Genomic DNA, 20476 nt, shown 5'->3' with positions numbered 1-20476 from the left:
CATGGTATTGGGGTGTTATCCTGTCATGGTATTGGGGTGTTATCCTGTCATGGTATTGGGGTGTTATCCTGTCATGGTATTAGGGTGTTATCCAGTCATGGTATTGGGGTGTTATCCTGTCATGGTATTGGGGTGTTATCCAGTCATGGTATTGGGGTGTTATCCAGTCATGGTATTAGGGTGTTATCCTGTCATGGTATTGGGGTGTTATCCAGTCATGGTATTGGGGTGTTATCCAGTCATGGTATTGGGGTGTTATCCTGTCATGGTATTAGGGTGTTATCCTGTCATGGTATTGGGGTGTTATCCAGTCATAGTATTGGGGTGTTATCCTGTCATGGTATTGGGGTGTTATCCAGTCATGGTATTGGGGTGTTATCCTGTCATGGTATTGGGGTGTTATCCCATCAATGATATTTGTGCTAAGTGACCGATCACGTACTATGTCCGTCCAGCAGATGGCGCTGTCTTTGAGTTTTTTCACCTTCTGCAGGATTTTCATCACTTTCCTCAGGTTATACAGCGGCTCATCTGTCATCACGGAGGAATTACAGCCGGGCATCAGGGGGTTAATACCTGAGTGAGGACACGGCGCTCCCCCATCAGAAGGAGTTAAGAGGGCGTGTCTTTCGAGGGATTGGGCGGGGTGTTATTGGTGCTGGGTGTGGCTTGTGTTCGGGTGGGCGGGGCTTGCTCTCCGGCGCTCACACTGAGGGCTCCGGCTGTTATGGCCTCGTCCCGGAGGATGAGCTTCTGCGGCCTGTGAGCGCGGTGTGCACGGCACCATGACCCGGGGACTGCTGCTGCTCGGCGCCCTGCTGCTCTTCTGCGCCCCGCACACACCCGCGGGTGAGAGGCGAAGGGACCCGGGCGGGGGAGGGGCCTCAGGAACTTTGTCTGGAGAACTTTGTCTGTGAAAGTGATGATACTCAGGTGTATACAGCTCTGCTGGGAGTCATAGGTTGTATACAGCTCTGCTGGGAGTCATAGGTTGTATACAGCTCTGCCGGGTGTCATAGGGTATATACAGCTCTGCTGGGAGTCATAGGTTGTATACAGCTCTGCTGGGAGTCATAGGTTGTATACAGCTCTGCTGGGAGTCATAGGTTGTATACAGCTCTGCTGGGAGTCATAGGGTGTATACAGCTCTGCCGGGTGTCATAGGGTGTATACAGCTCTGCCGGGTGTCATAGGGTGTAACAGCTCTGCCGGGTGTCATAGGGTGTATACAGCTCTGCCGGGTGTCATAGGGTGTATACAGCTCTGCCGGGTGTCATAGGGTGTATACAGCTCTGCCGGGAGTCATAGGGTGTATACAGCTCTGCCGGGAGTCATAGGGTGTATACAGCTCTGCCTGGTGTCATAGGGTGTATACAGCTCTGCCGGGTGTCATAGGGTGTATACAGCTCTGCCGAGTGTCATAGGGTGCATGCAAATATACTGTGCGGTGTTTATAGTCAGGTGTATTCGGCTCTGCTGTGCTGGATGTTGTGGGGTGTATTTAGCTCCGCTATGCTGGATGTTGAGGGGTGTATTTAGCTCCGCTATGCTGGATGTTGAGGGGTGTATTCGGCTCTGCTGTGCTGGATGTTGTAGGGTGTATTCGGCTCTGCTGTGCTGGATGTTGTAGGGTGTATTCGGCTCTGCTGTGCTGGATGTTGGGGAGTGTATTCGGCTGTGCTGAATGTTGGGGGGTGTATTCAGCTCTGCTGTTCTGGGTGTTGTATTCGGCTCTGCTGTGCTGGATGTTGTGGGGTGTTGTATTCGGCTCTGCTGTGCTGGATGTTGTGGGGTGTATTCGGCTCTGCTGTGCTGGATGTTGTGGGGTGTATTCGGCTCTGCTGTGCTGGATGTTGTGGGGTGTTGTATTCGGCTCTGTGTGCTGGATGTTGTGGGGTGTATTCGGCTCTGCTGTGCTGGATGTTGGGGGGTGTTTTATTCGGCTCTGCTGTGCTGGATGTTGGGGGGTGTTGTATTCGGCTCTGCTGTGCTGGATGTTGGGGGGTGTTGTATTCGGCTCTGCTGTGCTGGATGTTGGGGGGTGTTGTATTCGGCTCTGCTGTGCTGGATGTTTGGGGGTGTTGTATTCGGCTCTGCTTTGCTGGATGTTGGGGGGTGCATTCGGCTCTGCTGTGCTGAATGTTGGGGGGTGTATTCGGCTCTGCTGTTCTGGACGTTGTGGGGTGTTGTATTCGGCTCTGCTGTGCTGGACGTTGTGGGGTGTTGTATTCGGCTCTGCTGGATGTTGTAGGGTGTATTCGGCTCTGCTGTGCTGGATGTTGTGGGGTGTATTCGGCTCTGCTGTGCTGGATGTTGGGGGGTGTTGTATTCGACTCTGCTGTGCTGGATGTTGTAGGGTGTATTCGGCTCTGCTGTGCTGGATGTTGTGGGGTGTATTCGGCTCTGCTGTGCTGGATGTTGTGGGGTGTTGTATTCGGCTCTGCTGTGCTGGATGTTGTGGGGTGTTGTATTCGGCTCTGCTGTGCTGGATGTTGGGGGGTGTTTTATTCGGCTCTGCTGTGCTGGATGTTGTGGGGTGTTGTATTCGGCTCTGCTGTGCTGGATGTTGTGGGGTGTTGTATTCGGCTCTGCTGTGCTGGATGTTGGGGGGTGTTGTATTCGGCTCTGCTGTGCTGGATGTTGGGGGGTGTATTCGGCTCTGCTGTGCTGAATGTTGGGGAGTGTATTCGGCTCTGCTGTTCTGGATGTTGTGGGGTGTTGTATTCGGCTCTGCTGTGCTGGACGTTGTGGGGTGTTGTATTCGGCTCTGCTGTGCTGGATGTTGTGGGGTGTTGTATTCGGCTCTGCTGTGCTGGATGTTGTAGGGTGTATTCGGCTCTGCTGTGCTGAATGTTGTGGGGTGTATTCGGCTCTGCTGTGCTGGATGTTGGGGGGTGTTGTATTCGGCTCTGCTGTGCTGGATGTTGTAGGGTGTATTCGGCTCTGCTGTGCTGGATGTTGTGGGGTGTATTCGGCTCTGCTGTGCTGGATGTTGTGGGGTGTTGTATTCGGCTCTGCTGTGCTGGATGTTGTGGGGTGTATTCGGCTCTGCTGTGCTGGATGTTGGGGGGTGTTTTATTCGGCTCTGCTGTGCTGGATGTTGTGGGGTGTTGTATTCGGCTCTGCTGTGCTGGATGTTGTGGGGTGTTGTATTCGGCTCTGCTGTGCTGGATGTTGGGGGGTGTTGTATTCGGCTCTGCTGTGCTGGATGTTGTAGGGTGTATTCGGCTCTGCTGTGCTGGATGTTGTGGGGTGTATTCGGCTCTGCTGTGCTGGATGTTGTGGGGTGTATTCGGCTCTGCTGTGCTGGATGTTGTGGGGTGTTGTATTCGGCTCTGCTGTGCTGGATGTTGTGGGGTGTATTCGGCTCTGCTGTGCTGGATGTTGTGGGGTGTATTCGGCTCTGCTGTGCTGGATGTTGGGGGGTGTTTTATTCGGCTCTGCTGTGCTGGATGTTGGGGGGTGTTGTATTCGGCTCTGCTGTGCTGGATGTTGGGGGGTGTTGTATTCGGCTCTGCTGTGCTGGATGTTGGGGGGTGTTGTATTCGGCTCTGCTTTGCTGGATGTTGGGGGGTGTATTCGGCTCTGCTGTGCTGAATGTTGGGGGGTGTATTCGGCTCTGCTGTTCTGGATGTTGTGGGGTGTTGTATTCGGCTCTGCTGTGCTGGACGTTGTGGGGTGTTGTATTCGGCTCAGCTGTGCTGGACGTTGTGGGGTGTTGTATTCGGCTCTGCTGTGCTGGATGTTGTGGGGTGTTGTATTCGGCTCTGCTGTGCTGGATGTTGTGGGGTGTTGTATTCGGCTCTGCTGTGCTGGATGTTGTGGGGTGTTGTATTCGGCTCTGCTGTGCTGGATGTTGTGGGGTGTTGTATTCGGCTCTGCTGTGCTGGATGTTGTGGGGTGTTGTATTCGGCTCTGCTGTGCTGGATGTTGTGGGGTGTATTCGGCTCTGCTGTGCTGGATGTTGTGGGGTGTTTTATTCGGCTCTGCTGTGCTGGATGTTGTGGGGTGTTGTATTCGGCTCTGCTGTGCTGGATGTTGGGGGGTGTTGTATTCGGCTCTGCTGTGCTGGATGTTGGGGGGTGTTGTATTCGGCTCTGCTGTGCTGGATGTTGGGGGGTGTTGTATTCGGCTCTGCTGTGCTGGATGTTGGGGGGTGTTGTATTCGGCTCTGCTTTGCTGGATGTTGGGGGGTGTATTCGGCTCTGCTGTGCTGAATGTTGGGGGGTGTATTCGGCTCTGCTGTTCTGGACGTTGTGGGGTGTTGTATTCGGCTCTGCTGTGCTGGACGTTGTGGGGTGTTGTATTCGGCTCTGCTGGACGTTGTGGGGTGTTGTATTCGGCTCTGCTGTGCTGGACGTTGTGGGGTGTTGTATTCGGCTCTGCTGTGCTGGATGTTGTGGGGTGTTGTATTCGGCTCTGCTGTGCTGGATGTTGTGGGGTGTTGTATTCGGCTCTGCTGTGCTGGATGTTGTGGGGTGTTGTATTCGGCTCTGCTGTGCTGGATGTTGTGGGGTGTTGTATTCGGCTGTGCTGGATGTTGTGGGGTGTTGTATTCGGCTCTGCTGTGCTGGATGTTGTGGGGTGTTGTATTCGGCTCTGCTGTGCTGGATGTTGTGGGGTGTTGTATTCGGCTCTGCTGTGCTGGATGTTGTGGGGTGTTGTATTCGGCTCTGCTCTGCTGGATGTTGTGGGGTGTTGTATTCGGCTCTGCTGTGCTGGATGTAATTTACAGGACAGCGGGTGTTTGTTGGGGGTGGGGGTGATATTGATATTTGGGGTTCAGCTCACCCCACTCCTGATTCTCCCCCCAGGTGTGAACATCTGCAGCAGCCGCAGTGTCAGCGTCACCTCCTGTCAGGACTGTCTGCTCATCCATCCGCAATGTGCCTGGTGCTCCCAGGAGGTAAGTTACTACTACTACTACTACTCCCCCATCATCCTCAGCATTACTGCTCCCTATAGTGCACCTGGTGCTCCCAGGAGGTAAACAATACTACTACTACTACTCCCCCATCATCCTCAGCATTACTGCTCCCTGTAGTGTCTGGTGCTCCCAGGAGGTAACTACTACTACTCCCCCATCATCCACAGCATTACTGCTCCCAGGAGGTAACCAATACTACTACTACTACTACTCCCCCATCATCCTCAGCATTACTGCTCCCTGTAGTGTCTGGTGCTCCCAGGAGGTAACTACTACTACTCCCCCATCATCCACAGCATTACTGCTCCCAGGAGGTAACCAATACTACTACTACTACTCCCCCATCATCCTCAGCATTACTGCTCCCTGTAGTGTGCCTGGTGCTCCCAGGAGGTAACTACTACTACTCCCCCATCATCCTCAGCATTACTGCTCCCTGTAGTGCACCTGGTGCTCCCAGGAGGTAAACAATACTACTACTACTTCCCCATCATCCTCAGCATTACTGCTCCCTGTACTGTGCCTGGTGCTCCCAGGAGGTAACTACTACTACTACTCCCCCATCATCCTCTACATTACTGCTCCCTGTAGTGTGCCTGGTGCTCCCAGGAGGTAACTACTACTACTACTACTCCCCCATCATCCTCAGCATTACTGCTCCCTGTAGTGCATCTGGTGCTCCCAGGAGGTAACGAAAACTACTACTACTACTACTACTACTACTCCCCCATCATCCTCTACATTACTGCTCCCTGTAGTGTGCCTGGTGCTCCCAGGAGGTAAACAATACTACTACTACTCCCCCATCATCCTCAGCATTACTGCTCCCTGTAGTGCACCTGGTGCTCCCAGGAGGTAACTACTACTACTACTCCCCCATCATCCTCAGCATTACTGCTCCCTGTAGTGCACCTGGTGCTCCCAGGAGGTAACTACTACTACTCCCCCATCATCCTCAGCATTACTGCTCCCTGTAGTGTGGCTGGTGCTCCCAGGAGGTAACCAATACTACTACTACTCCCCCATCATCCTCAGCATTACTGCTCCCTGTAGTGCACCTGGTGCTCCCAGGAGGTAACTACTACTACTACTCCCCCATCATCCTCAGCATTACTGCTCCCTGTAGTGCACCTGGTGCTCCCAGGAGGTAAATACTACTACTCCCCCATCATCCTCAGCATTACTGCTCCCTGTAGTGCATCTGGTGCTCCCAGGAGGTAACGAAAACTACTACTACTACTCCCCCATCATCCTCTACATTACTGCTCCCTGTAGTGTGCCTGGTGCTCCCAGGAGGTAACCAATACTACTACTACTCCCCCATCATCCTCAGCATTACTGCTCCCTGTAGTGCACCTGGTGCTCCCAGGAGGTAACTACTACTACTACTCCCCCATCATCCTCAGCATTACTGCTCCCTGTAGTGCACCTGGTGCTCCCAGGAGGTAAATACTACTACTCCCCCATCATCCTCAGCATTACTGCTCCCTGTAGTGTGCCTGGTGCTCCCAGGAGGTAAGTAACCGCTAGAATTGCAGGTCAGGTCGCGACCTCTCAGCGCGGGTCGTCTGAGGGCAGAATCTCCTCTGTCTTTCGGTTGTACCTGTAGATCCCCTTTCGTATCGTCGGCAGGTTTTCGTTGTGTACGTTGCGCGGTTACGGATAAAAATGCGTAAAACGCAACAGCAGCTGCAACAAACGCAAATCTGTACATATCTCCTGCAGACTTGTCGTAGGTCAGATGTCATGGGTCATAGACGGTGGTGAACATTGTGAGAAATAAAGCGCTAAACTCATGGGGGCGCCGTCTGGATCGGCTGATGTCACGTCCCATGCGGTCGCCCGCGGAGCGCTGCGGTGTGTCGCCTCTGTTCTCCCGTGTTGTTGTGGTTCTTCTCTGGCTGCGCTGCACATGTTGTGGAAGAAAACCCACCAGCTGTCTCGTCACACGTGACTGCCGACGAACGTGCGGCGCCGCTTCTTGTATCTATCTCGCAGTATTGCCCCGCCACTCTCTTTTATTTTTATTTTTATGCTACATTTTAGTTTTTTACTGTTTCCGTTAGTCGGTTTAATTTTGCTGCATACAAAAAACTTTTGCATTTAAAACGATAAATAATATAATTTTAATTTTTTTTCTTTTTTTTTTTTACTGTCAATGGACAGTATAATTATAGTAACATTAAAACTGAAATTTGGCGTATTCAGCAGTCTCCAAACTGTGGTCCTCCACAATTTGCAAAACTACAACTCCCAGCATGTCCGGACAGCCGTTGGCTGTCCGGGCATGCTGGGAGTTGTAGTTTGCAACATCTGGAGTCCCCACAGTTTGGTGACTGCTGGGTAGACCAACTATTAGTTGACATTAAAGCAGAACTGTGCGCCAACATTTTGGTGCAGTTTTGTCATATTTAAGCCACAACGTTTTTTTTTTATTTGATTTAATTATTATTATTTATATTTATAAAAATACATATTATATTATTTATATTTATAAAAATACATATTATAATATTTATATTTATAAAAATACATATTATAATATTTATAAAAATACATATTATTTATATTAATAAAAATACATATTATTATTAACACATATTATTTATATTTATTATTAAGTGATTAAATCATTTAATTAATTTGATTTATTTGTTTATTTTTTTCTCTGTCCTCTGTAAATGTTAGGCTGCATTAACATAGCATTTAAGGCGTACGGCAGCCAAATTCGGTGGGAGAATTTAAAAAGCGTCAGCTGCCGTGTCCGTGCTGGGCCCGTGCCTTTCCCCGTTCATTATACAATCATGATGTGAATGCTGCCTTACAGGTTTACGTTCAATGTAAATCATGTGACGCAACTCTGGATACAATGGGGGGGGGGGGTAGATTTATCAAAACCTGTGAAAAGGAAAAGTTGCCCAGTTGTCCATAGCAACCAATCAGATCGCTTCTTTCATTTTGCAGAGGCCTTGTTAAAAATGAAAGCAGCGATCTGATTGGTTGCTATGGGCAACTGGGCAACTTTATCCTCTAGATGGGTTTTGATAAATCTCCCCCCCCCCCAATGTATCTACGGGGGGGGGGGGGGGGTCTGGGCTTTTCTAGTGCACTGTCACATGTTAGCGTTACATGCGGGAAGACGAAGGGGTGAGGGGTGCCGATGGTCACAGTAACCTGTGAATGACCCCCCAGCTGCGGAGAGGAGGGGATCCGATTGATCTCTGGGAGCCAACCAGTTAGCAGCATGTCGTCAGATTCTTACAGGTGTCTTCTCCCCCCCCCCCCCCCCCCCAACCAACCAGCCCAGGGACCACCTTAGGTCCTACACTCCTCACATGGAACTGCTATAGATATAAAGGAAGCTCGGACCCCATCAGACGATTCTTATAATATTCAGTAATAATATTGGGACTTCCCCCTCCGCGCTCCACGCAACGATCCCTGGTGTTTGGTTAAGGTTTGATTTTTATGGTTTTAGACGTGTTCTGTATCGGTCAGACCACTAACCGCATCATCTTGGATGATTTAGTGTAGATTTTCAGTACTTGAAGAGGGTTACTTTTATTTATTTTTTGTTGTTTTTGTGAAAAATGTTTTTATTTATTTTTGCTGTTTTTATTAGTTTTTTTTATTTTTGTTTCTTTTTACTGTTTTGTTCTTTTTGTTATTTATTCTTTGGTTTTTTTTTAGTTATTTTTTGTGTGTGCGTTTTATTTTTGTATATTTTAGCTTTTTTTTGTGTACTTTTTTTTTTCTTTTTCTTATTTTCTTTTTCTTTTTTTATTTTTTTGGGAGCGTCCCCACTTGGTGCTTCACCGCCTTCATGATGGATATATGCTACAGTGACAGAAACAGTGACCCTGCGGCGCCAAATCTTATCCGATTAATTCTCAAATAGTAACGCTGATACAATGTAATAACCATCTGCTGGAGTGATCCAATACCGCACCCCCCCCCCCCCCCCCCCCCCCATAATCCCCCATATGGAGTGCTTTCTGTATACACAGTGTCCATCTTGTTGACTATAAAATGACAATTATTGAAGGGGGTTATCCAGAATTAGAACGAAACGGCGCCCCCCCCCCCAGCTTGTGGTTGTGTCTTTTGTTACAATGCAGCCCTGTTTAGGTGGATACCAGACACATTGACAGCCATGGCCCAGTTTTACTAAAGCTGTTGCAAAATTACAACTCCCAGCATGCCCGGACAGCCGTTGGCTGTCCGGGCATGCTGGGAATTGTAGTTTTGCAACCTCTGGAGGGCAACAGTTTGGAGACCAACTGGTAGTTGACTTCAAAGCAGAATTGTGCGCCAACATTTTGAATATAGCAGAATTGGAAAATGTGGAGAAAGTCACAAGACCGTTTTTTTGGCACAAGTTGCACCAGAATTGTTGTGCACTTGCAATCGTAAAACTGGGCCGCCGATCTTTGATTTTGGACAACCTCTGTCAGTCAGTTGTCGTTTTCTTGGAAAGCTGGGGGACCTCCCAGAGGGTGCTGTGATGGCTGTAGGGTTTACCTGTTTTTTAATCTTTCATGATCAACACGGGGGGGGGGGGGGTGTAGGGGGAGAAGTTGACGCCGCTGTCTGACCCCAGTTTTTCTTTCCTTCCTGCAGGTTTTCGGGGCGCCTCACACGGTGACCTCACGCTGCGATTTGACGACAAATCTGATAAGTAAAGGCTGCTCTGTGGATTTTATCGAGGGCCCCAAGAGTAGAGTCACTGTGACCAGGAACCTCCCCCTCAGCAGCAAGGGGTCCGGGTCATCACAGTCCGACATCATCCAGGTGACCCCACAGAGTCTCTCGCTGTCTCTGCGGCCAGGTAAGTGGTCATGTGACAATCCTTATATATAGGGAGCACCCTCTGAGAGTAACTCTGTAACCGATAACCTGTATACACTGCAACAGAAAGGAGTAAGAAGGGTAAGCGTAGGAGGGATAGTGGCCAGAGGGAGGAGCTATGGTAAGCAGGGGCGGGGTCATGATGTGAGGAAGTGGAGTAAGTCAGAAGGGTGTAGTATTTGGGTGAGTAAGCACTGGAAGACAGTGAGTAGAGGTGTAAGCGAAAGTGAGGTCTTAGGTTAAGCATGGGAGGGAAGGAGTGGGCAGTAGGAGGAGCTATTGTAAGAATAAGGGGTAAGTCAGAAAGAGGGTAAAATTGGAGTAAGGAGGTGTGTAAGCATGAGGGAGGGATGTGGATGAGTGAAGTCTTAGATATAGGTGAGTAAGGGAGTGGGCAGAGGGAGGGCTATTGTAAGCATGGATGGGGTCATGATGAAGTGGGGGAAAGTCTGAAGGACATACTCAGATGAGTAAGCACTTTAAGACGAGGGAGGTGTAAACATGAGTAAAGTCTTAGGCTAAGCATGGGAGGGAAGGAGTGGGTAGAGGAACCATTGTAAGCATGGGTGGGATCATGATGAGGAATGAGTGAAGTCTTAGATTAAGCATGGGAGGGAAAGTGGGCTGAGGGAGGTGGTATTGTAAGAAAGGGTAGGGTCATGATGAGAAAATATGGTAAGTCAGAAGGGAGTAGAGCAAGATTAGAGTAAGGAGGTTTAAGCATGAGTAGCAATGTGGTTAAGTGAAGTCTAAGATTAAGGCATAGAAGGAATGGAGTGGGCAGGGGGAGGAGCTATTGTAAGCAAGGGTGGGGTTACGATGAAGTGGGGTAAGTCAGAAGGGAGGGAGATTTAGATGACTGAGGTTTAAGCATGTGTGAGGGATGTGGGTGAGTAAAGTATTTAGGCATGGGAGGGAAGGATTGGGCAGAGGGAGGGGCTATTGTAAGCAGGGGAGGGGTCATGATGAGAAAGTGGGGTAAGTCAGGAAGAGGGTGAAACTGGAGTATGTGTAAGCATGAGTGATGGATGTGTTTGGGTGACTTTTTAGATTTTTAGCTTCCCGGCCCATTTGTGGCCTCCAGAGGTGATCAGGAAGCCCAAAATGTGTGTAACTTTCAATAACTTCCAGAAGATACATGGAGGGGCTACGCCCTTTACCCCACTCCCATTAGAGTCAGTGAGAGTTATGCAAATTGATTTTTGGCTTTCGGCTTTTCAAACACCTTTTTGGGGGCTAAAAAGGTGAGACTTTTTTTTTTTGTAAGCATGGGAGGGATTGTGTGCAGAGGGAGGGGCTATTGTAAGCATGGGCGAGGCCATGATGAGCAAGTTGGGTAATTTAGAAGAAAGAAGGGAGAGATTGGAATAAAAAGGTTTAAAGGGGTACTCCGGTGGAAACTTTTTTTTTTTTTTTTAAATGAACTGGTGTCAGAAAGTTAAACAGATTTGTAAATTACTTCTGTTAAAAAATCTTAATCCTTTCACTACTTTTTAGCAGCTGTTTGCTACAGAGGAAAATCTTTATTTTTTTTATTTCTATTTTTGTGTTGTCCACAGAGCTCTCTGCTGACACCTGATGCCCATATCAGGAACCGTCCAGAGCAGGAGAAAATCCCCATAGCAAACCTATGCTGCTCTGGACAGTTCCTGACACGGACAGAGGTGTCAGCAGAGAGCACTGTGGACAACACAAAAAAGAAATTCAAAAATGAAAGAATTTCCTCTGTAGCATACAGCTGCTAAAAAGTACTAAAAGGATTAAGATTTTTTTAATAGAAGTAATTTACAAATCTGTGTAACTTTCTGGCACCAGTTCATAAAAAATAAAAATAAAATAAAAAAATTCTACCGTAGTATCCCTTTAAGCATGGGTGAGGGTGTGGTTATGCACGGGAGGGCTCTGGGGGGGGGGGGGGGGGTACAGTATGTTATGGGGGGGGTTAAATAATGGAGATGAGATTTCTTTTGTAATTTAAAGCTGTGCATCGACATGTTGCCCCCTGCAGGTGCGGCAGCCTCTTTTAAGGTGCATGTGCGGCAGGTGGAGGACTACCCGGTGGATCTGTACTACCTGATGGACTTATCGCTGTCAATGAAGGACGATTTGGATACCATTCGGAATTTAGGGACAAGATTGGCCGCCGAGATGGCAAAACTGACCAGCAACTTCCGCCTGGGGTTCGGCACCTTCGTGGATAAGAACGTCTCCCCGTTCTCTTACACCGCTCCCAAATACCAGAACAACCCCTGCACTGGGTGAGTGGATGGTGGGAGGGTCCCATAGTCACGTGAACATCACATTAGTACAGTGTTTCCCAACCAGTGTTCCTCCAGCTGTTGCAAAACTACAACTCCCAGCATGCCCGGACAGCCAACGGCTGTCCGGGCATGCTGGGAGTTGTAGTTTTGCAATAGCTGGAGGTTCCCTCCTGGTGTAGCTACAGTTAATTGTCTTCATTTAAAGGGGTTATCCAGGGAAAAACTTTTTTTTTATATATATCAACTGGCTCCAGAAAGTTTAACCCCTTAAGGACCGGGGGTTTTTCCGTTTTTGCATTTTCGTTTTTTGCTCCTTGCCTTTAAAAAATCGTAACTCTTTCAATTATGCACCTAAAAATCCATATAAATTGCTTATTTTTTGCGCCACCAATTTTACTTTGTAATGACGTCAGTCATTTTGCCCAAAAATCTACGGTGAAACAGAAAAAAAAATCATTGTGTGACAAAATTGAAAAAAAAAACCGCAGTTTTGTAACTTTTGGGGGCTTCCGTTTCTACGTAGTACATTTTTGGTAAAAATGACACCTTATATTTATTCTGTAGGTCCATACGATTAAAATGATCCCCTACATATATAGGTTTGATTTTGTCAGACTTCTGGAAAAAATCATAACTACATGCAGGAAAATGTATACGTTTAAAATGGTCATCTTCTGACCCCTATAACTTTTTTATTTTTCCTTGTATGGGGCGGTATGAGGGCTCATTTTTTGCGCCGTGATCTGAAGTTTTTAACGGTACAACTTTTGCATTGATAGGACTTATTGATCGCTTTTTATTCATTTTTAAATGATATAAAAAGTGACCAAAAATGCACTATTTTGGACTTTGGAATTTTTTTTGCGTGCACGCCATTGACCGAGCGGTTTAATTAATGATATATTTTTATAATTCGGACATTTCCGCACGCGGTGATACCATATATGTTTATTTTTATTTACACTGTGTTTTTTTTTTTTTAATTGGAAAAGGGGGGTGATTCAAACTTTTAATAGGGGAGGAGTTAAATGATCTTCACTTTTTTTTCACTTTTTTTTTTTTTTTTGCAGTGTTATAGGTCCCATAGGGACCTATAACACTGCACACACTGATCATTGTTATCCCATAGGGACCTATAACACTGCACACACTGATCATTGTTATCCCATAGGGACCTATAACACCGCACACACTGATCTCTTATACTGATCATTGTTATCCCATAGGGACCTATAACACTGCACACACTGATCTTCATCATTGATCACTGGTTTCTCATAAGAAACCAGTGATCGATGATTCTGCCGCATGACTGCTCATGTCTGGATCTCAGGCACTGAGCAGTCATTCGGCGATTGGACAGCGAGGAGGCAGGTAGGGGCCCTCCCGCTGTCCTGTCAGCTGTTCGGGATGCCGCGATTAGCCGCGGCTATCCCGAACAGCCCGACTGAGCTAGCCGGCAACTTTCACTTTCGCTTTTAGCCGCGCAGCTCACCTCTGAGCGCGCGGCTAAAGGGTTAATAGCGCGCGGTGCCGCGCGCTATTAGAGGCGGGTCCCGGCTTCACTATGACGCTGGGCCCGCCGTGATATGACGCGGGGTTACTGTGTAACCCCGCGTTATATCAGGAGAGCAGGACCAAGGACGTACCGGTACGTCCTTGGTCCTTAAGGGGTTAAACAGATTTGTAAATTACTTCTCTTAAAAAATCTTAATTCTTTCAGTACTTATAAACTGCTGAAGTTGAGTTGTTGTTTTCTGTCTAAGTGCTCTCTGGTGACACCTGTCTCGGGAACTGTCCAGAGTAGAAGCAAATCCCCATAGCAAACCTCTTCTACTCTGTGCAGTTCCTGAGACAAGCAGAGATGTCAGCAGAGAGCAGTGTTGTCAGACAGAAAAGAACAACTCAACTTCAGCAGCTGATAATTATTGGAAGGATTAAGATTTTTTAATAGAAGTAATTTACAAATCTGTTTAACTTTCTGGAGCCAGTTGAGATATATATAGAGATATATAAAAAGTTTTTTCCTGGAATACCCCTTATAAGGACTGTCCAAGTCCTGCCTATATAGCTGATGGGTTGTTACAATGTGTCACTGTAGACAAGCACAGTCAGCCAGGCATACGGGAGAGTGATATGAGCAATATGTCACTCACAGAGGACTGTTTACACCTGTGTTTCCCAGCCAGGGTGCCTCCAGCTGTTGCAAAACTACAACTCCCAGCATGCCCATACACACCGGATCAGTGTTCCCAACCAGGGTGCCTCCAGCTGTTGCAAAACCACAACCCTCAACATGTGCCGCACACCTGTTCCCAAGTCCAGGCAGAATCTGTATGTTTGTAGCGGGGGCTGCACTGAGGCCCACTCCCCAATCGGGGTGCCTCCAGCTGTTGCAAAACTTCAACTCCAAAGGCTGTCCGAGCATGCTGGGAGTTGTAGTTTTGCTGGGAAACACCGGACTCAACCCGGATACTTTATAAACTAAAGCTTTGTTACAATGTATTCGGTCAGATTGTAACTTTTATCTCTGGATGTAAACGGTGACTGTGCCCGTTCACTGACAGCAACCAGATAAAATAGCAAGCGCCATTTGTCAGGTTCCTTTACACATCAGGTTTCGTCTAAGTCTCGTTTGTTTTTCTTCTGCGCCAGTTCTGGCAAAATCCTCATGACTCAAGTGGATTGTAGGGAACGGGCCAATCGGGGATCAGCGTCTCTGTAAAGGGGGGGGGGGGGCATTCGTGAAAGAACAGCGGGTTTCTAGAATTCCCTCTCGGGTGTCATTGTTCTGCTGTCCTCTCCTCCACCTCTATGCGGGACGTCGGCCAAAATGTCACCCGCTCCGCGCCCTCAGCATCATGTTCTGTCTGATACACTGTGTATCCCTGACGGAGCGCTGCGTTCCCGTGGTCTTCTCCAGCAGCGCTGTCCTGTCTGAGGACCATCGGGAGGCAGTAGATCAGTGTTTTACACACTGTGGCCCTCTGGCTCTTGAAAAAGTACAATTCCCAGCATTCTGGGTGTTGTAGTTTTGCAACAGCTTGAGGGCCACAGTGTAGAGACCACTGCAGTAGATAATCCTCTGTCACTTAAAAAGCACCAAAAAAAAAAATATAAATATATATACAAAAGTCCAGGAATTTGTGCCTTAAATTGAGCAGTTTCTGATTGTGAAGTGTTAGGGGCGCCGCAAAGTAATCAGCGCAATGTTCTGTCTCTTCTCAGATATAAGCCGTTCCCGAACTGTATCCCGTCCTTCGGCTTCCGCCATGTTCTTTCCCTCACGGATAAAGTCAACAACTTCAACTCTGAGGTGCAGAACCAGCAGGTGTCACGGAATCGGGACGCTCCAGAGGGCGCATTTGATGCCATTCTGCAAGCTGCAGTCTGCAAGGTGAGGTTTATGGCAGAATAGTGAGTACAGCTCTGGAGTATAATACAGGATATAACTCAGGATCAGTACAGGATAAGTAATGTAATGTATGTACACAGTGACCTCACCAGCAGAATAGTGAGTACAGCTCTGGAGTATAATACAGGATATAACTCAGGATCAGTACAGGATCAGTAATGTAATGTATGTACACAGTGACCTCACCAGCAGAATAGTGAGTACAGCGCTGGAGTATAATACAGGATATAACTCAGGATCAGTACAGGATAAGTAATGTAATGTATGTACACAGTGACCTCACCAGCAGAATAGTGAGTACAGCTCTGGAGTATAATACAGGATATAACTCAGGATCAGTACAGGATAAGTAATGTAATGTATGTACACAGTGATCTCACCAGCAGAATAGTGAGTACAGCTCTGGAGTATAATACAGGATATAACTCAGGATCAGTACAGGATAAGTAATGTAATGTATGTACACAGTGACCTCACCAGCAGAATAGTGAGTACAGCTCTGGGGTATAATACAGGATATAACTCAGGATCAGTACAGGATAAGTAATGTAATGTATGTACACAGTGACCTCACCAGCAGAATAGTGAGTACAGCGCTGGAGTATAATACAGGATATAACTCAGGATCAGTACAGGATAAGTAATGTAATGTATGTACACAGTGACCTCACCAGCAGAATAGTGAGTACAGCTCTGGAGTATAATACAGGATATAACTCAGGATCAGTACAGGATAAGTAATGTAATGTATGTACAGAGTGATCTCACCAGCAGAATAGTGAGTACAGCTCTGGGGTATAATACAGGATATAACTCAGGATCAGTACAGGATAAGTAATGTATGTACACAGTGATCTCACCAGCAGAATAGTGAGTACAGCGCTGGAGTATAATACAGGATATAACTCAGGATCAGTACAGGATAAGTAATGTAATGTATGTACACAGTGACCTCACCAGCAGAATAGTGAGTACAGCTCTGGAGTATAATACAGGATATAACTCAGGATCAGTACAGGATAAGTAATGTAATGTATGTACAGAGTGATCTCACCAGCAGAATAGTGAGTACAGCTCTGGGGTATAATACAGGATATAACTCAGGATCAGTACAGGATAAGTAATGTAATGTATGTACACAGTGATCTCACCAGCAGAATAGTGAGTACAGCTCTGGAGTATAATACAGGATATAACTCAGGATCAGTACAGGATAAGTAATGTAATGTATGTACACAGTGACCTCACCAGCAGAATAGCGAGTACAGCTCTGGAGTATAATACAGGATATAACTCAGGATCAGTACAGGATAAGTAATGTAATGTATGTACACAGTGACCTCACCAGCAGAATAGCGAGTACAGCTCTGAGTATAATAACCCAGGATTAGTAATATACACAGTGACTCAACTGTTGTATGTAGTTTATTTATGTGATTATACAGTATAATGGGGTTTAGAGGATTATATTGTATGATTTGTCCTCCAGGATTATTTTGTATGATTTTGCAGATCCCCCCCCATCCATCTTCCTCAAGCTCCGCCTCTTTCCCTGGCTCCGCCCCTACTCTCCTTTTTCTAATATTTGTTGCTGTCTAAAGTTTCAGATCCCTTTTTCCATGTTCCGGTTTCTTGAAGGTTTTTTTGTTGTCTCATATTTTTCTGTTCCTTGACAGCGACACAATTAGTATGTGATGGGAAACGCGGTGTCGCTGACGTCCTCTCGTCACTTTCACTTCTCTTTAAATTGCAACAAAGTCTCAAAATTTGAAACACTGTTACCAATTTTTAAAATTTCAACAAAATGTTAAACTCAGTCGTCTATGTGAGGGGTCGGGGGGGGGATGATTCTGCACTGGATGATTTCTTACTCTTGTGACGGGGTGATGTTGGGTTCTCCGGCCCCCCGGGGCACTCGGCTTTGTCGGGCAGGTTGGGGCAGATGCGGCCATGCTGGATTATGCGGGATAACAATGATGATCCTGCAGTGAATCAGCGGCTTCTGATCCTCTGTGTTAATTAAACTCCATCGTGTCGGGACCTGCGCCCCCGGTTCTGTTGCTTCTTACTTTACTAAATAACTAGATCTGGTAAAGCTGAGTGGGGATCCCTATGGAAGCAGTATTGGTTGTCACCCAGCTTTCCCAGAGACTGATATGAAGGCTGTTTTGGTGTGTTAAAGGGGTACTCCGGTGGAAACCTTTTTTTATTTTTTATTTTATTTTTTTAAATCAACTGTTGGCAGAAAGTTAAACAGATTTGTAAATTACTTCTATTAAAAAATCTTAATCCTTCCAGTACTTATTAGCTGCTGAATACTACAGAGGAAATTCTTTCCTTTTTGGAACACAGAGCTCTCATGCATACATCATGACCACAGTGCTCTCTGCTGACATCTCTGTCCATTTTAGGAACTGTCCAGAGCAGCATATGTTTGCTATGGGGATTTTCTCCTACTATGGACAGAGATGTCAGCAGAGAGCACTGTGCTCGTGATGTCAGCAGAGAGCTCTGTGTGGCAAAAAGAAAATAATTTCCTCTGTATTATTCAGCAGCTAATAAGTAGTGGAAGGATTAAGATTTTGTTAATAGAAGTCATTTACAAATCTGTTTAACTTTCTGGCATCAGTTGATAAAAAAAAAAAAATGTTTTCCACTGGAGTACCCCTTTAAGAGTCAGGACCGGGCAAGTGGCTTCTGCCATCTGTTATCGGGTCATTGGCGCTGTTGGAGTAACAGAGATCTGATTGTTTTCTCTGCCAGAAGTAAAATGTGCCGCACAGTTGTTCCCAAGTCCTGACTGAATCCGTGTGTTGTAGACGGGGCTGCACTGAGGTCCGCTTCTCCAGACTGAGTTTCCCAACAAGTGTGCCTCCAGCTGTTGCAAAACTACAACTCGCAGCATGCCCGGACAGCCGTTGGCTGTCCGGGCATGCTGCGAGTAGTAGTTTTGCAACAGCTGGAGGCACACTGATTGTAAAAAAAAAATAAAAAAAAAAAAAATTTGCACTAGGGTGTCCTGCACCCCACATTCTGTGCATAAAGGGGATTGCACATTGAAGAACAGGCGACCCCACTGGTTTGCTGTTGTGAGGATTTTGTTGTATGTACAGTAATTACACATTCTGGGACTTGTTGTTCTGCTTAGTAGTTGGTCAGGGGGTTTGTGTTTCTGCTGCGTTTCTAATCCTACCAGATTTAGTGGTTTTGCTTTGTATTGGGTCAGGCCCAAGGTTAGTTGTTCTGTTCAGTCTTGGGTTCTGTTTAGGTTCGGGTTTAAAGGGGTACTCCGGTGAAAAACTTCTTTTTTTTTTTTTTTTTTTTATCAACTGGTGCCAGAAAGTTAAACAGATTTGTAAATTTCTTCTATAAAAAAAATTGTAATCCTTCCTGTACTTATTAGCTGCTGAATACTACAGTGGAAATTCTTTTTCCGTTTGAAACACAGAGCTGTCTGCTGACATCATGAGCACAGTGCTCTCTGCTGACATCTCTGTCCATTTTAGGAACTGTCCATAGTAAAAGGAAATCCCCATAGCAAACATATGCTGTTCTGGGCAGTTCCTAAAATGGACAGAGATGTCAGCAGAGAGCACTGTGCTCATGATATCAGCAGACAGCTCTGTGTTTCAAACGGAAAAGAATTTCCACTGTAGTATTCAGCAGCTAATAAGTACTGGAAGGGTTAAGATTTTTTTAATAGAAGTTATTTACAAATCTGTTTAACTTTCTGGCACCAGTTGATAAAAAAAAAAAAAAAAAAAAGTTTTTCACCGGAGTACCCCTTTAATGGTTTTGCTCTGTGTCAAGTCAGGGGGTTTGTGGTTCTGCACTTTGTTGGTTCTTAGTATTGGGTCTGGGTCAGGTTCCTCTCAGTTAGGTCTGGTTCAGGTTACTTGTTTCCTCTCTGTATTCGGTCTGGTTCACATTTCTTGTTTCCTCTCTGTATTGGGTCTGGTCCAGGCTTTGTGTTCCTCTCACCATTGAGTCTGGTTTAGGTCTTGTGTTCCTCTCAGCATTGAGTCTGGTTCAGGTTTTGTGTTCTTCGCAGTATTGGATCTAGTTCAGGTTTTATGTTTAGTGTTTGGTTTTTCTGGTTATGTTTTCGGTCCGGTCCAGGTTAAGTTGTTCTTCTCAGTATTGGGTAAGGTCTAGGTTTTGTGTTTTCACTACTGAGACTGGTTTAGATTTTATGGTTCTTTTATATTGGGTCTGGTTCAGGTAATTTTTTTTTTTGGGTTCTTCTCTGTATTGTGATTGGTTTAGGTTTTGTGTTCTTCTCTAGATTACGTCTGCTTCAGGTTTCTTGTTTCCTCTGAGTATTGGGTTGGATCCAGGCTTTGTTTTCCTCTCGGTATAAGGTTTGGGTCAGGTTTTGTCGTCTTCTCAGTATTGGGTCAGGTTAAGGATTTTTGTTCCTCTCAGTATTGAGTCTGGTTCAGGTTTTGTGTTCTTCTCTGTATTGGGGCTGGTTCAAGTTTTATGGTTGTTGTCAGTATTTGGTCTGGTTCAGGTTTCTTGGCTCTTCTCAGTGTGGGGTTTGGTTCAGGTTTTGTGGTTTTCTCAGCATTTGATCTGGGTCAGGTTAAGGTTTCTTGGTTCTTCTCGGTATTGTGACAGGTTTAGGTTTTTGTGTTCTTCTCTGTATTGGGTCTGGTCCAAGTTTCTTGTTTCATCTCATTCATCAGGCTTTGTGTTCTTCTCATTATTGGGTCAGATCCAGGTTTTGTGTTCCTCTCAGTATTGAGTCTGGTTCAGGTTTCTTGGTTCTTCTCTGTATTGGGTCTGGTTCAGGTTTTGTGTTCTTTCCACAATTGGGTCTGGCTTTGGTTCAGGTTTTGTGTTCTTCTCTGTATTGGGCCTGGTCCAGGTTCATGGTTCGTCTTCGTATTGGGTCTGGTTCAGTTCTGGGTCAAGTCCAGGTTTAGTGGCTCTTCTCAGTATTGAGTCTGGGCCAGGTTAAGATTTCATGGTTCTTATTATTGGGTCTGGTTCAGGTTTTACAGTTCTGTACTGGGTCTGGAT

At 46.5% G+C, this 20476-nt stretch overlaps 1 protein-coding gene across 1 annotated transcript in view; it reads left to right on the top strand.

Annotated features, from left to right (window-relative positions):
- Nucleotides 1-682: 682 nt before the first annotated feature.
- ITGB5 (integrin subunit beta 5) overlaps nt 683-20476 on the top strand; it is a 55521-nt gene continuing 35727 nt past the window's right edge. The window contains exons 1-5 of the mRNA XM_056536937.1: nt 683-849; nt 4815-4906; nt 9548-9755; nt 11784-12033; nt 15265-15433. Coding sequence (XP_056392912.1) covers nt 786-849; nt 4815-4906; nt 9548-9755; nt 11784-12033; nt 15265-15433 — 783 coding nt within the window. The 5' untranslated portion in view covers nt 683-785. The remainder of the gene's footprint in view (nt 850-4814; nt 4907-9547; nt 9756-11783; nt 12034-15264; nt 15434-20476) is intronic.

Source organism: Hyla sarda, chromosome 8, assembly GCF_029499605.1.
Source record: "Hyla sarda isolate aHylSar1 chromosome 8, aHylSar1.hap1, whole genome shotgun sequence".
Taxonomy (NCBI): Eukaryota; Metazoa; Chordata; class Amphibia; order Anura; family Hylidae; genus Hyla; species Hyla sarda.
The sequence above is the reverse complement of the archived record's forward strand: the minus strand, read 5'-3'. Positions and strand labels throughout refer to the sequence as shown.